Below are 14,685 nucleotides of genomic sequence, written 5' to 3'. Positions count from 1 at the left end.
TGGTTGGGGTGACGCGGTAAGTAGGAATCAAAACTGGGGAGAAAGCAGACATGCTGGAGCCAGTGCAGTTTGGATTCATCGTTTCTCTGCAGAGCGAATTCATAGTGGAGAGAACGTGATGGCGTTAGATGTTTGGTGCTTGTGGATGTGCTTCTTTCTTACTCCCACTTAGTCTCGCTTACTTGCTCTCATTTCATCACTCTGACTTCCTCGCTTTTTGTTCTTCTACCAATCTTAAAGGAAACAGGCGCCGGCATGGCAGCAGCCACGGGGTTGCCGAAGTCCGTGTGGGCATTCACGTTGATAGATGAGAAGTAGTATTGGTTTTGAGGTGGCTCATTCGGGCGCCTAGAGATGTATCAAGAAGATAGCGTTCAGTAAGGTGCTGGAGACTGGACTTACCAAGGTTTGTGTCAGAGGATGTAATATGGCCCTGCTATTCTCGATGGCGTCTATGAATACACGAACACTGCAGTTAGGCTTATAAGTACACGTCCCACGCCCCTGTTAATCCAATCCTGCGCCAGAGTTCACAACTATGCTGCACTCAGTCTTCTCGTGAGGTCACTCATTTCGAACACACTGACATACCAGACGTCTTCGGTGAAGGCCCAAGCATCATAAATTGGTCAGTCGTAAATATCGAGGAGAATAGATTTAGACAGTGATGTTTAGGGTCTAAAATGATAAAATTACTGCCATGATATCAAATATAACCGACGGTAGACCTGCAAGCCAGGGTCCTCCATTCGGCTGACCGAGTGGAAAGGCCGGCGAAAGTTGGAGGATTAAACAAATTGATCGCGCGGGTATGTTGTAGCTGAAGATACGTCAGTACGTATAGTATATGGGAAGTGATATAAAAGGATGGTAAGGTGGGTTTTCGTCTTCTCGCTAACAAGTGAGGTTGGTGAGGCAGGTAGCATGTTTAAAGATAATCACGACATTCGTAACTGGGTACATTTGAATGGCGTTCATTAGCTCACTTACCTCTGTGGCTGATCGTGCAGGTGAGAGGGCCGTAGTTTTGGTGTTGGTAAGGCTGTAGGTATCGTATCTGGTGAGCAGTGGTGAGGAGATGTGGTGATGCATGAGATTGTCTTCAAGGCTTCCTTAATTTCTGACTAGTTATAGACATTGTTTTTAGTTCCAAGTAAAGCTCATACTAAATCTTTCATGTAGTCAGTGGACAGTTTATAAATTTCACAACTCGGATACCTCACTGTCAGAGCTCCAATTAGCATTTTAACATTGTAGTCCCTTGACGACGATTAACTTTCCATTGAGAATAAGTTGGAAAGGCTCACTTTGTAAACGATGGTAAAACAACTCGAGACCATGAGCCAAACTGATCCATCTTTTTTTCATTCATCACAGTGCACTCAAGGCCCCCGAAATGCCTGGGACTTACAACAATGACAGAGTGAAGTCCTTCCTATCCCACCCCATACGCCGAGTACCGAATTTATGTAACTGTCAAACGGTTTGTACACCAAAGCGATAGTCCCCTAGTGGTCCTGTTTTTTGATCTCAATCCATGTCCGCAATTTATTTCCGGTTTGCGAGCAGCGCTCTGACAGCTTCCATAACGCCCAGTCCCCTCTCTTCGGAACCCTCCAATGCACTCCTCGTTTCTGAAGCCTCTTTCGACGCAGCCGCAGCAGCAGCAGCCTCACTTTCCTTCTTCCTCTGCTTGAGCTTCTCCATCTTGGCCCTCATGGCCTTATCCTCCTCATCTCTGGCCTCCAGCTCGCGTATCCACGCGTCGCGCTTCTCCAAGCGCTTCTTCTCCTCGCTCAGGTTCTCATACTCCTTGCGCTTCTCGCGGTCCTCCTTCCAGTACATGGAACCGACGTACATGGAAATGATGGTGAAGCCCTGGGCGTAAATACGGCGCCGGAACATGCGGTTCGTCTTTTGCGAGTCGCCTGTGCGCATCGAGCGCGTCGCGCCGAACAGCGCCCAGCATGTGAGGAAACAGCCCAGCGGGATCAAGGGCTCTTCCTTCAGCCGGCGCGTGAGCTTTTGCCAGCGGTTCTCGGAGTAGAAGTCCCTGCGCGGAGTCAGCGGAGGTTTCGGGTGGACATGTGGTCGCTGCGGTGTAACAGGCGCATGCGGGGAAAAGACTCACTCATTGCCGTCGAAGGACGAGGGAAGTGGCGCGTCAGACATGATGGTGTTGTGGTGGTGGAGATGGCGGAAAGGCCCAAACAGGCCCAATTGCGCAAGCAAAGGGGCGAATTGCAGCAGCGAAGGGGCAAAAGTCACAAAGAGCGAGCGGGGCAGAAGCTGCAGATAGATATGGTGGATTGGCGTGAGATGGACTTCGTCACCAATCGCGCGGGAAATCGGCGACGTCGGACGGGTCTTGGCGCGCGGAGCTCCGCCATGGCGGCGGCTGCTGACGTCTCCCGAGCCCTCAACCACACACGCACCTGCGACAAGGCCACGGTACTATGAGCGCGACAGCTCTACACACTCCGTTCACGATATGAACGATGAGCCTGGCCCGTCCACGCACGACCGGCCACTGCAGCCCTCCGCCGCGGACCTGCATCATGAGAGCGGAGACGCACCACCATCAGTCGACGCCCCCGAGCCCGATGCCGCGACTGTCGCTGCTGAGCAGAGGAAGAAGGTCAAGGCCCGGAGGGTGGGCCGTCTGGATGATTTGCTGAGGAACCTCGATATTTTGATCTATGCCGAGCTGTCTGCGGTGTACTACCTGGAGTAAGACATCCATCTTGCCCGCACCCAGCGTAACATGCTGACACGTCTGCGCAGCTGTTCATTCCTACGTCTCGTGCTCCGCGCTTTTGTCCAGCTTATCTGGCTCACGCCCAAGCCCGAGATCCTGCCCGACTTTCCCATGAACCGCCCTTTCATCTACCCCATCTGTGGCTCAAACTTGATATGCCTGTTCCTACATCTCTGGTTTCCCCCGCCAACGGCCGGAGAGACCACCAAGGGCTACTTGCACGGCGGACTGCTCATCGACTGGATAGGCCAACAGGGCCCGACGTCCAAATTCCATTTGCTGCTTTTGGACCTGCTTATCCTGGCTCTGCAACTGGTGATGCTGTCGGCGTACTTGAAGTCTTATAAACTGAAGAAGAACAAGGAACCGACGGAAACAAACACGGGAGCCCGGACGGCAGGAGCTGCGCGAGGCACGACGGCGGCCAGGCCACGACAGGACGTGGATTCGGAAGAGAGAGGAATCCTGCGGCGTTCTTCGAGTCTATCGGACCTTCAAGATCGGACACCTCCGAGCGAGAGGGACGAACTACTGAACGATACAAGAAGCTTGGGCTCGAGTTCTTTGGCCGCGACGCTGGATACGTTGGAATCCGGCCAAGCTGTCGTGGCAGATCTGTACGTGGCGGACACGGTCCGGGAGCAAGTAAATATGCTGTTTAATGGGGAGTACATGACGCGAGATGCGACAACGACGAGCTCAGAACGCAGACGGGAGTTGTTAGCGCGCTTAGGCAGGCGACGTTTTGCATTTACGGCGAGATTAGGTGGAGGATGAGAGAGAACCGGCGGCAGCATATTGTAATCTCATGATACCCAATCATCAGCCCCCAGGACAACCAACAGGCCTCCCCCTTCTCCCATCATCAGACGCAGCGCAGCAGGACGCACGCACGCACAAGACCTGGAGAGCGGGGAAATGGATCGGACCGGCTCAGGTGGGGAAAAGCAAAAAGGACGGCGTGCACACCTGCATTGCATATCGGCGCGCAGCAGTGGAGCCCGGCGCATTCCATCCATTTTTCTCGAAGCGCGGCTACCCTTTGGCCTCTGCATGCGGCTCAACATCATCATCACGCAAGCGCGCCTGCCGCCAGAAACCCACCCGGCCCCGCCGTCAGGCATCTCTGCAGGCACAGCCGCGGCGGCGATGCACGCGCTGAGCGGTCAGGCGTGGCGGCAGCGGAGCAACAATGGAGGGGCAGGGAGGCACACATGCAGGGGCAGGGCAAGCAAGCAAGTAAGCAGGCAAGCAAGCAGGGCCGTTAGGCACAAGGCAGCAGTAGCACACGACAACCTACATACATACTGCGCCTAAACCTAACGTCAACGCGCAGCAAGTGTCTGACTCTGCAGACTACAGCAGCAGCCCCGCCGCTACGACGCTTGAAGCAAGCTGCTCCGCGCGCGCATACGAGTACAATATGGAGACCAAAGCACACGCTAGAAAGACGTCTTTAGACAATGGACAATTACTAGTGTCCCATGTACAAATCAGACTCGATTGACAGGGTAGAGGGTTAGAGAGGCCGCGGCTTTTCGCGCTGCGGCGGCGATCGGCGGCAAATCACGGCGCTGCGGGACGGGCAGGCCGGGCGGCTGCGGGTACGGCAGCAGGGACGGACGGGGTGGAGCAGGCTGGGATGGGAGAAGAAGCTCCGGCGTTTGGACAGGACAGATATGCGGGGACGGAGAAGGCGGGAAGGAAGGGAAGGAAGTGGGAATTTTCCAAGGAGTTGTCGTCTGGTGGTGGTGGCCCGGTGGGGCGAGGTCGGCTTCGAGAATCGAGATAGTACTCTTTGGCATCCCTGTAGGTGCAGGAGGCTGGTTGCTGTCGTCAGACCGGCGGTTGTTGTACATGCAACATGCGGGGGCGCGCGATTTGAGGAGCGGGTCGTGGATGGCTTGTCGCCACGTGCGAGACGCATGCGGTGAGACGGGTTGCGGGAGGTGATGAGGAGGAGCGAGGGGCGGTATGGATGAGCTGATTGATGTTCACACGTGTATTGTATGTGGCTTCTAGGGGTGTTCTGAGTTTGTTCTTTTAGCCCGAGCCCGAGCGAGCGAGCATAGCATAGCATATCGTAGATACTAGTTACTCCCTCCGTACATAGGTAGTTATTGCTTTCGTCAACCATGTTTGTTTGTGAATAAAGCTACCTTAGCTACATAGCCCTTCCCCACAATCTGCTGCTCGGACAAGATGGCAACGAACCTGAACCTATAGCACGCTAGCTAGTCAATCACGAACAACCCGCCCGCCAGAGTCAGAAGTCACAAACGGCGAGGCCGATGGCAGTGCTGCCCAACCAGCCCGCCCAGCGGTGAAACGTCACGGCACGTCATGACGGGTCGCGCCGATCTGACATGTCGCGACCTACGGTGGAGGGGCTGACTGGTGGATGGGAATGTTTGGATCTGCGCGCCATCACATCTCATCTCGCCGAGCGCTTGCAATGGCAAAGCTCTTAGCTCCCCCTCCTTCCTTCCACTCAACCCCGGCATCGCTGGCTTATTGCATACCCAGATCCGCTGAGATTGGATAGATAGTCAGCGTTGCAGAAGCAGGCCTGCCGTCCGTCACACTTGGCAGATAGGCTGCTTGCCTCGCCGACGGAATCACCCGTCGCGCACCGCCACCCTTCTTCCACTAGAGAAGAGTAGGTAGCAGGATAGGTGTAACATCCACTCACCCACTCACTAGTCGCTGTTCCATCATCAGACCAGCACGCATACCGCCATACCTACATACGTGTACCCCGCTAGCTCGAACCGCACATCCACGCCACCCCATCCCAATCCATCACATCCGATCCCGTCCCACGCCCTCCGATCCGTAGGGCCAGCAGCCCCAGCCCCAGCAGCCCACACGCCTGCAGCATTAGCAAAACCCGCCCACACGCACTAGCGTGAAGAAGAAAAAAAAGTGACAAGCGTGACACGAGTGACAAGCCCCCCCAAACAAGCCCCCAAACCCCCCACTCATATCAGCACGACAAGCGAGCCACGCCAGAGCCTGCAGAAGCGAGTGACCGAGCAAGCAAGCGAGCGAGCGAAAGACCCATATGATCGCCCGCTTGGCCTGGCTCCGAGCCTTTTCCCCGTTGCAGATCGCGTCGCGCTGACTGCGGGGCCGCGACGGTGGTGGTGGTGCCAAACAATACACTCTCATATGTGTACACTCGCACATGTATACACATGGAATATAGGCCAAGCCCAAAGAGGGCGAGTTTGCGGGAGAGAGGGCCGAGGGGCGTATGCGGTGGGGTGGGGTTGCTTAGCTAGCTAGCTGGCGTGTTGTTGTTGTTGTTGTTTACTATACCACCTATACAGTCCAATAGCCCCTAGCGCTAACTACGGCTTCAACGCTACTACTACTACTACTACTACTACTACTACTACTACTACTACTACTACTACTACTACTACTACTACAACATCCGGCTCTAACACCCCCGCCTATCCAATACTTATACTGTACGATAACGCAGCGGTTCCCTGCCCAACCCACTCCAGCAGCAGCTTCCTAGCGGCTACTCTACTCTAGTTCGCAGCGGGGTGGCAAGCCACGTGCACGCGCAGGGATGATTCCGGGCGGGCGCGTGGAGGATCGAGAAAGCCAAAGTCAAGAGGTGATGGCTTGATGGGACTCGGGAGGGAAGGGCAGGTGCGAGTAGAGTACGAGGGTTGTAGGGATGGTTCTGGGGCGAGGGGCGTGCTTATTATTCCGTTCTGTGTTGCGTGGGTGGTTGAGTGCTTTCTTCGTGACTTCTTCGTGCCTGTGGCCTTGCGGCCCTGCGAGGCTGGTGGGTGGGTGTGCGTTGCGTTATGCCTGCGTTGCAAGTTGCGTGCTGTGGTTAGGTTACTTGGAGCGGTTGGCTTGGGCTTGGGCTTGGGCTTTGTTTGGGCTAGGAGCTGACTCTCTCTCTCTCTCTAGCACTCTTCGGGCTGCCTTCCATCAGGCTTCGTTCCTTCCATGCCTTCATCACGGCCTCACAGTGCTCGCTCCTCCGCACACGCGTCGTCATCCGCTCGCGCGGGCGTGGGCGTAGGAGATGACAAGCAATCAACCAGCCAGCCAGCCAGCCCGCGATCAGGCAACTCGTTGTCATCAGATTGCAGTCCAGTCCAGTTCAGCCACAGCCACAAGCCCCACGGACCCTTCCCCTGACCGCACGAACAGTCCCAGTTACCGTCCCCCTACCACGTACTCGTAAAGAAACGGCGTCGCTCTCCGCCCGCCTCAGACGAGACGAGCACACGCTTGCGGCCGTCAGGCCGTCGCACCTCCAGCGCACGCGCCTACTCGTAAGAACATCAGGAGCACCAGCAGCAGCAGGAGCAGCAGCGCTCGCGTCATACATACTCCTGCGCCCTGACGCCGAGGCCAGCGCGCGCTAGTAGTTGCTAGCAGCAGCTAGGCTCTAGAATAGAGTACTCTAGTTCGAGCAGCTAACTCCCTAGGCGATGATGACGACGCCGCCGATGACGCACGCCCGCTCCGCAAGCTCCGTTCTTGGTTGTTCCTGGCCGCAGGCATCAAGCTTGCTGGGCTGCGCGTGGGAGAAAGAAGCTTTTTTGCGTGCCTGGCCGGCGCCGCTAGGCTGTGGGGGGAAGGCTGTGCAGCGATCGCTGGGGATGGGATGGATGGATGGATGGATGTGGAGGAAGAGGAGGGGGACGGGTCTGACTATTGGAGAAGAGAGAGAGGTAGAGATAGAGAGAGAGATGGCAGGAGCGGGGGGAAGTGGTGGTGCAGGATTGCGGCTGGCTGATGGGGAAGTGAGGCGGACTGTGAGATGCAATGCAATGTGATGCTTGCTCGAGTGATGAGAAAAAAAAAAAAAAAAAAAGACTTGGCCCAGTAGCTACTCGTGCGAGTACTCGTACCACACACGCTACCTACTCGTAGAGTACTCGTACGCGTCGCGTCTCCTCTCCTCCGTCGCCCAGTCCGTCGTCAAGACGTGGTCGGATCTTCCTCGGTGGCGTCGGGCGCTCTCCACGAAGCGAAGCGAACAGAGCGCGTGCTCGCTCCGTATTGCGCGATCTCGATTAGTTGGCTAGTTGTATCGGCGGCTCGCTCGCTAGGGCCGTGTAGTACGTAGTAGAGTAGGTAGCTCACGACGCCATAGCGAGAGATGGTAGGAGGCGGCTAGAGCGAGAAAAAAGTGGTAGTGGTAGTGAAGAAGAAAGAGACATCGTCGCCATCATGCACGCACGCATGTCCTCTGTACCCCCGTACTCGCACCGCCGCCAACGTCGGCCCACGAGGAAGAAGGGGGTGGAGGTTGGTTCCATGGGATGAGGCGGCGGCTCGAAAGAGAAAGAGAAGGGAATGAGAGGACAGGAGTGGAGGAGCACCCAGCCTCGACCGCGGCATCGGGCAGCGTCGCGCACACACAGACGCAGACGCAACGACGACGACGACGACTTGGACTTGGGCGCTGATCCTGCCGGCGCAGGGGGATGGACGGATCCCGATCGGTAGTGTAGGAGCGGGCGACACGACCCGACTGGGCCAACGTGCTTGCCCGAGTTCCCATCGTTCATCTCCTCCTCGCTCTGCTCCAACCTCCAGGGACCTCGGCATATCATTTACTTTGTAGTTGCCTGCCCTGCGCCTACGACGTCAAGCCCTTGCCAAGCATCTCATTATCTCATCTCATCCATCGTCTCATCTCCGCTAACCTCTCTCATCACTTCCATCCCTCGATAATTACCCCATCCAGCTCGCCGACCCCTATGAGTAATCCTATCCGATCCAGTCCAACCCCAACGACCCGTAGAGTAGAGAGTATTGTAGAGTATTGTACCTGCTAGAGCGGTCCCTACCCATCACCACGAGTCCTTTATAGACACCGAAAAAAAAAAAAAAAAAAAAAAAAAAAAAAAAAAAAACACATAAGAATAAACAATACACACATACACACACACTACACTCCCACACAACCACAACCATCACCATCACCACCACCGCACCACCCAACCCAAACCAAAAGCAAAAGCCGCCGACAGTCGACACCCCCACGCACGCGCAACCCACGCCCACGCGCCGCTCGCCCGGCCCCGCCCCAGCGCCCTGCGCATATCAGGCCTTCCAGCAACGGCGCAGCGCAGCGAGCGAGCGCGCGGCCCATCTTGCATCGGGCCTCGGGCCCTCGCTCGCTCGTCAAGCAAGAACAGGCGAGCGAGCGACGGAGCGTCACAGCGTCGCTCGGCCGTGGCCCATGGGTCCATGGCATATCAGAGCGCGCGGACGTGCTCCGCGTGCGAGTGTGAGGCGCAAGCCTGCAAGCAAGTGGCAGCTGCGTCAGGCGTCCCGCGCGTGCGTGCGTGCGTGCGTGCGCGGTGCATGCGTGCTCAGTGCTCAGTGCTGGCCGCTACTCGAGCACGAGTACTTGCGGTGGGTGGGTGGGTGGGTGCGTGCGTGCGTGCGGGCTTAGCGCTGCTGCAGCGAGTGAGCAGGCAGGCAGGAGTGCCTAGGTACTCGTAGGTACGTACCTAGGAGTGCTGCTGGGACGGGACAGGAGCTGTGTTTGCGCGCTGTGGTGCGGTGCTGTCGTTGTCGTTGACGCTGTCGCTGGCGCTTACCTACCTACCTACCCTTCTCTCTATCCACCTAGGTTCATGCCTAGGTAATGAATGCATCACGCACGCCGGGCCTCACCAGCCTCACCAGCCTCACAAGCAAGCAATCTACCATCCTAAGCCGCAAAGCCAACCAGCCACGGACCTAGCAATCAATCAATCAACCAAGACCCAGCCCCGTGGCCTCGTCCCCTTGCCCTTGGCAGCAACCCCAAAATGCCCAAAAAGCCAAGCCAAGTCGAGCAAGTCAGCCGCGTACCGCCGCACCCACCAGCCCATCTCGGGCCGCCCTAGTCCGCGCTCGTGAGCGGCCGTCCCGTCACGGCCTAGGCCGCCGCACCGCGCAACCAAGCACGGCAAGGCAGGCCAAGGCAAGCAGCAAAACAGCCCACTGACTGTGCTTGTGCTGCTTCTTGCTCCCCTACGCTCTGGCTACCTAGGTACCAAATAACCAAATACGCACGCACGCACGCACGCACACGCAGCACGCAGCACGCAGCACGCAGCAGCACAATGCGAACAGTCCATGCCCGCTGCGTGCGTGCCTCTACAACAAACCGCACCAAACAGCACACCCACGCACCCACTCACCCACCCCCCTACTACCCAAGTAGCCAGGCCCGCGGCGCACGCAACCAAAGCAAGCAACCACTGCACGCCTTGGTTGCTCGCGCGATCGCGCCCCTCTCTTCCCCCCAACCCCCAAGCCCCCTCTCTCATGCATCGTGCTAGGGAGCTAGCTAGCTAGCAGCCTAGCGAGTACGTCCTCTACTCGTAGTGCAATAGACAGTACGAGTAGCGAGCACCGCGTAGAGTACGTAGAGTAGCTAGCTAGCACATTGTGCAATCCCTCATGTACCTACCTAGCTAGTCAGCTAGCTCCCCAAACAAAACCACACAAGTGACGAACCAACCACACCCAACGGTCCCGAACCAACCTAACCTACCATCCGATCCGGCCGTTTATTCTCCGCAAGGCCCGCCACTCAGCGCCAGCGTCAGCATCAGCCAGCATCAGCCAGCCACACACACCCCCCGCGGCAAATCCCATCCCATTTGATCCCAGCCCACGAACCACAACCCGCGGACCGCGGACCGCGGCTCAGCGGGCCAAAGATCAAGGTCCAAGGGTCAAGGCCTGCGGGTCAAAGCCTGCGGGTCAAGGCTCAAGCACAAGGCCCCCCGGCCCCCCTCCCCCCTCATCATCATCATCATCATCACCATCATCACTAGCCGCGGGCTTGGCGCGCTCGCGCGGGCGTCGAAAGCGTACGTACGGCACGGCACGTACACACGCGCCCGAACAGGCAAGAGCGGGCTTTCCTCTCGCTCGCTCTCCTTAAGGCGCGCGCGCGCCCGCGTGTGTGTGTGTGTGTGTGTGTGTGTGTGTGTGTGGCTGAAGCAACCCTACCTACCTACCTAGCGGGAGATACGACGGTACGACGATTCGACGACGAAAGTTGAAAGGGCGAGGCTGCGCGGATGGGCGGGCCGGAAGGTGTTGCGCGCCCGCGCGGCTGTGCAAGTCCACGTCCCAGTCCATGTCCAAGTGCGATGCGGTGCGATGCGGTGCGATGCTCTAGAGGAGGGTATTGGTTAGGTAGGCCTTTTCCACGTTGGGGCGGATGCATGACGTCTTCGGCGTGCCGTACTACGTACTCCGAGTAAGTTTTAGGCTTGCGATGATGATGTTGCTGCTGCTAAAATGCTGATGATGAGCGTTGATGAGCGTTGATGAGCGCTGATGATGTTGCTGATGATGAGTGATGTGCGATGTGCGATGGAGACGATGGTGGCGGTGACCGCGTTGGTTATTATTATTACATAGTAGAGCTGCAGCAATGCGTAAGTAGGTTACTGCGCCACGGCGATCGTCTGCAGAAGAAAAAGAGAGAGAGAGCGCGGGGACCAGCGGGTTTGGCGGTAGTAGTCGAGGCTTTTCAAGCGCGCAGGCGTCTCGTCCATCTGCCTGCGCCTCTCCCCCTCTCTCCTCATCTCTTTCTCTCACTGCTCTTCATATATAAAATGTACAGAAAGTACAATGGTAGCGATAGTGATGATTGATGATGAATGGGTGGGCCAAAATAAAAAGCAGTGCGACGTTGGACGCCCAAAATCCTTCGCGGACGAACAAAAAATAATCGCAGCTTGCCCCCCGGCGTTCTAGAATGGTGCGATTCGAAAAAGCTATACACGCGACACGCGTACATTTGGTATAATGGGTGGTAAACGAGAAGGACTAGGTTTAGACAGAATAGAAGAAGAAAAAAAAGTAAGGTTGTAGTTGGGTATAGTGCAGTGATCAACGAATGCGGTGAAATGAAGACCTCTTGCAAGAGCCGTTGCCGCGCGTGGGCGGCGACAGGGGTATCGCTGCTTGCGAAGGGAAAATCAAAAAGAAGAAGAAAAAAGAAGCCAGATGTAAAGAAGAAAAAAAGTAGGAACATCAAGCGTGAAAATCAGATGGCCACTCTGTCTCTCTCCCCGCAGAAGGGTAGGGTATCAAAACAAAAAGGAAGACCGTCAAGAGAAGAAAAAAGGAAAGGGAAAAAAGAGGGTATGAAGCAAGCAAATACGAGAAAATATCCAATCTTTCGGATTGCGCCGCACCTCCGGGCGGCAGCTGGCGCGCGTTGGCCAAATTGCCGCCCTCCCGAACAAAAGCACCGTCTCAACTCCTCCAGAAACCGTCCGTCCGTCCGTCCGTGATTCGTTCGCCGTTCCCACCTGTTGTTTCCCTTCATTTACACCTTTCCGACGGAATCTTGCATGTATGTGACAAAGTATGTGGTTGTTGGTCTTTATGTACGGGGTGACGCGCGCGCGCTGATTATGTTGCGGTTGTGGCTGTTGTATTACAAGGGCCCGGGGCGGCCGGGCGCAGAGGTAGGAGGCCAGCTCCTGTCAGGCCGCTCGAAGGCGTACGGGCTGGAAAAGCCTGGCTGGTGGGGCGGCGGAGGCGGGGGCGGCGGCTGCTGCAGGATGGGCGGCGTGCGAGAGCCCGAGACAGAAGACGCGGCCACGAGCGGCGGGTACGAGGTCGGCGGGAAGGGCATCGACGAAGGCTGCTGCTGCGCGGCCTGCGGGGCCGGAAGGTAGCTGCTAGTGCGGCGACGGACGTTGCGTTCGGTCTCGGCTACGCGCTGCGGTTGGCTTGGCTGGTCCGAGGGGAAGTTGGAGTAGGCGCCAGGCGTGCTGGCGGCCGAGGCGCCTGAGCCACTCGACGTCTGCAGCGACACTCTGCGTCGGTGAGGCGACGGCGGCCGAGGAAAGTGCCGGTCGCCGCCCGGTGAGTTGTACACGACCTGGGCGAGGTAGTCGCGCTCGCGCCGGTAAAACTCCATGTCTTCCGTCGCGTCGCGAAGTTGCTGCTCCAAGCGCGAAATCGTCGTCGACGCCTCCTTCTCTTTCTCCTTGCGCCGCGCCCGGAACCGCGCCGACGCTCCCGCGTTGCGCTTGCGCTTCTCGTCGGCCATCTTCGACGCTGCCTGCACGTCGACGGGGATCTGGACGTGGCCCTGGTTCGTCTCCAGCGTCAGGAGCTGGTAGTTGCTCTGGCCCGTCGACGCGACCGGGATGCCGAAAGGACGGTGCTCGGCCTCGTGGTAGACGGGCGAATAGGGCGCTGGCGACCTTGGGCGAGGCAGCTCCCCGAGCGGCTGCGCGGGCGAATTGAGTGCCCCGGGCCCGTAGGGCGCCATGCTCGGGCTCGCGCTGGCCGAGTGCGAGAGATGCGAGAAGTTGGCGCTGGTCTGTCGCGAGTGGCCCGGGTTGATTGGCGGGGTCGGCACCGGCGGGGGTGGCGGGAAGCTGTGCCCCGCTCGCTGGGCTGCCGGAGGCGTGGGCAACGGCGGATTGGGAGCAGAGCCGGGCTCGACCATGTACTCTCTGGAGTTGGGCGAGAGGAAGGGCGTTTCCTGGGCACTGATGGTGCCGGTCGGCGCACGAATCCGGTTCAGGCTGTGGGAGCGAAACAGCGGCGATCGGGGGCTCAGAATGCGTCTCTGAGAGCTGTCGCCCGTTATGACTTGCGACTGCGGACGGCGTGAAGCGTCGTGTGCGTGGTGGTGGTGGTGGTGGTGGTGGCCGCCGAAATAGCCACCCTGGTTCGACGTCGGCCCTTGGAATCGATCGACGGGAGACGGCGACTCCATCTCGGCGGCGGTGCGTCTCTGGCCCTTGGCCTCGGGAGCTTCAGCCTGAGGCGGATTCAGGATCGAGTGCACACCGAGGGCCCGCGGGGTGCGCCCCTCGGAGCGGGGCGGGGCGGGGTCGGCGGGCGGGTGGATGGGCGGGAGGGCAGGACCACGGCTCATGGGCAGCTCAAACCGCGGGCCTGAGGGAGTCGTGTGAGAGCGAGCGGGAGAGGGACGGACGACGGTGGCGGACGACGGACCTGACCCAGTGCCATGTTGCCGTGACATGGGGTCCTTGTCCTCTGGGGCGTCTACGCCTCGATATCCCGACCATGAGCGGCCGCGCAGGTGGCGCAGATCCAGAGGGTGTTGGAGACGCAGGGCGGGGCGGAGGTCGAGGTGGTGGGTTTGGGGTGGCAGGTGGTGGGGGGTATGGGAGGAGTAGCGAAGGGCGAGGTCCGGGGCAGCCAGGGTGACGGAAGAAGAGGGGCGGGGGGAGGGCCCTTCTTAGTATGGTATGGTATGGGTTGGTTGGTTGGTAGTGTGTATAGCAACGAGGGGAGTAGTAGTGTAAAAAAAAACCAAAAAATAAAAAATAAAAAAAAAGAGGATAAGAGGATTTTAGGTAGAAGAATCAGAAGGTCGGGGGGGTGTGTTATGGGTGGGTGGGGAAGGGGGACATGGCTCTGGGCGGACAATATAACGAGTTGCGGTGAAAATTGAAGTCCAGCGGCGGAGGATTGAGAGGACTGGTGCGACGGCCTAGCATGGCCAGCGTGGCCAGGCATGTTGCTAGCCGCCAACCTTCCTTCTTCTCGGGGAGCCTTATGCACACGCCGCACCCGTTCCCATTTGAGCTGTCGATCCCCGCGTTCCAGACTGCGACGTGGAGTCTGCCGACTTGTCGGGCGAGGGCATCCCTGCCCGCATGGCGGCCGCGGTCATGTGTGCGTGCGCGTACTGGCCCTGACTCGTTCAGCCCAGCCCGCCTCGACGGATCCCGCGCTTTCGTCACCGAGAGAAGGCCGCCCGGCCTATCCTCATCTCCAGCCCGCGCCGATCAAACCACCATAATTTTGAGCCCTATCGGAAATCACTGCCCATCCCTGTGCAGCACGCCATGTACCCGTATCGAACCCCCCGCATGCACGAAATTTCAACATGACGACACCCAGAAGCCCCGGCTCATATATGATCCCAA

General features: G+C 58.1%; 5 protein-coding genes across 5 annotated transcripts; 2 read left to right on the top strand and 3 right to left on the bottom strand.

Annotated features, from left to right (window-relative positions):
- Positions 1 to 1,231: 1,231 nt before the first annotated feature.
- On the bottom strand, positions 1,232 to 2,316 carry K452DRAFT_251677 (uncharacterized protein). The gene is made up of 2 exons (XM_033538226.1): positions 2,132 to 2,316; positions 1,232 to 2,053 (listed from the first exon to the last, which is right to left on the bottom strand). The coding sequence occupies exons 1-2, from the start codon at positions 2,170 to 2,172 to the stop codon at positions 1,549 to 1,551; spliced, it is 546 nt and encodes a 181-aa protein (XP_033396606.1). The 5' UTR covers positions 2,173 to 2,316; the 3' UTR covers positions 1,232 to 1,548.
- Positions 2,317 to 2,491: 175 nt separating this feature from the next.
- On the top strand, positions 2,492 to 3,535 carry K452DRAFT_309355 (uncharacterized protein; the record flags this gene model as incomplete). The annotated part of the gene is made up of 2 exons (XM_033543242.1): positions 2,492 to 2,730; positions 2,785 to 3,535. 2 exons carry the CDS (start codon positions 2,492 to 2,494, stop codon positions 3,533 to 3,535), a joined length of 990 nt encoding a protein of 329 aa, XP_033396605.1.
- Positions 3,536 to 7,717: 4,182 nt separating this feature from the next.
- On the bottom strand, positions 7,718 to 8,303 carry K452DRAFT_309354 (uncharacterized protein; the record flags this gene model as incomplete). The annotated part of the gene is made up of 2 exons (XM_033543241.1): positions 7,718 to 7,912; positions 7,980 to 8,303. 2 exons carry the CDS (start codon positions 8,301 to 8,303, stop codon positions 7,718 to 7,720), a joined length of 519 nt encoding a protein of 172 aa, XP_033396604.1.
- A 2,885-nt stretch (positions 8,304 to 11,188) lies between these two features.
- Positions 11,189 to 12,208, top strand: K452DRAFT_288298 (uncharacterized protein). Its single transcript, XM_033540627.1, has one exon. The coding sequence runs from the start codon at positions 11,668 to 11,670 to the stop codon at positions 12,055 to 12,057; it is 390 nt and encodes a 129-aa protein (XP_033396603.1). The 5' UTR covers positions 11,189 to 11,667; the 3' UTR covers positions 12,058 to 12,208.
- Positions 12,204 to 13,772, bottom strand: K452DRAFT_309353 (uncharacterized protein; the record flags this gene model as incomplete). The annotated part of the gene is made up of 1 exon (XM_033543240.1): positions 12,204 to 13,772. One exon carries the CDS (start codon positions 13,770 to 13,772, stop codon positions 12,204 to 12,206), a length of 1,569 nt encoding a protein of 522 aa, XP_033396602.1.
- Between the last annotated feature and the right edge of the window lie 913 nt (positions 13,773 to 14,685).

Source organism: Aplosporella prunicola (genome assembly GCF_010093885.1).
Source record: "Aplosporella prunicola CBS 121167 unplaced genomic scaffold K452scaffold_15, whole genome shotgun sequence".
In the NCBI taxonomy this organism is placed as follows: Eukaryota; Fungi; Ascomycota; class Dothideomycetes; order Botryosphaeriales; family Aplosporellaceae; genus Aplosporella; species Aplosporella prunicola.
This window is presented reverse-complemented; position numbering and strand designations above follow the sequence as displayed.

What these genes read in the sequence shown, in the direction of transcription:
- K452DRAFT_288298 (XM_033540627.1), top strand. Translation starts at nt 11,668, where the DNA reads ATGAAGACCTCTTGCAAGAGCCGTTGCCGCGCGTGGGCGGCGACAGGG.
- K452DRAFT_251677 (XM_033538226.1), bottom strand. Translation starts at nt 2,172, where the DNA reads ATGTCTGACGCGCCACTTCCCTCGTCCTTCGACGGCAATGA. An exon ending in TCGTCCTTCGACGGCAATGA is followed by an intron (nt 2,054 to 2,131) that starts GTGAGTCTTTTC and finishes GACTCCGCGCAG; the next exon opens with GGACTTCTACTCCGAGAACC.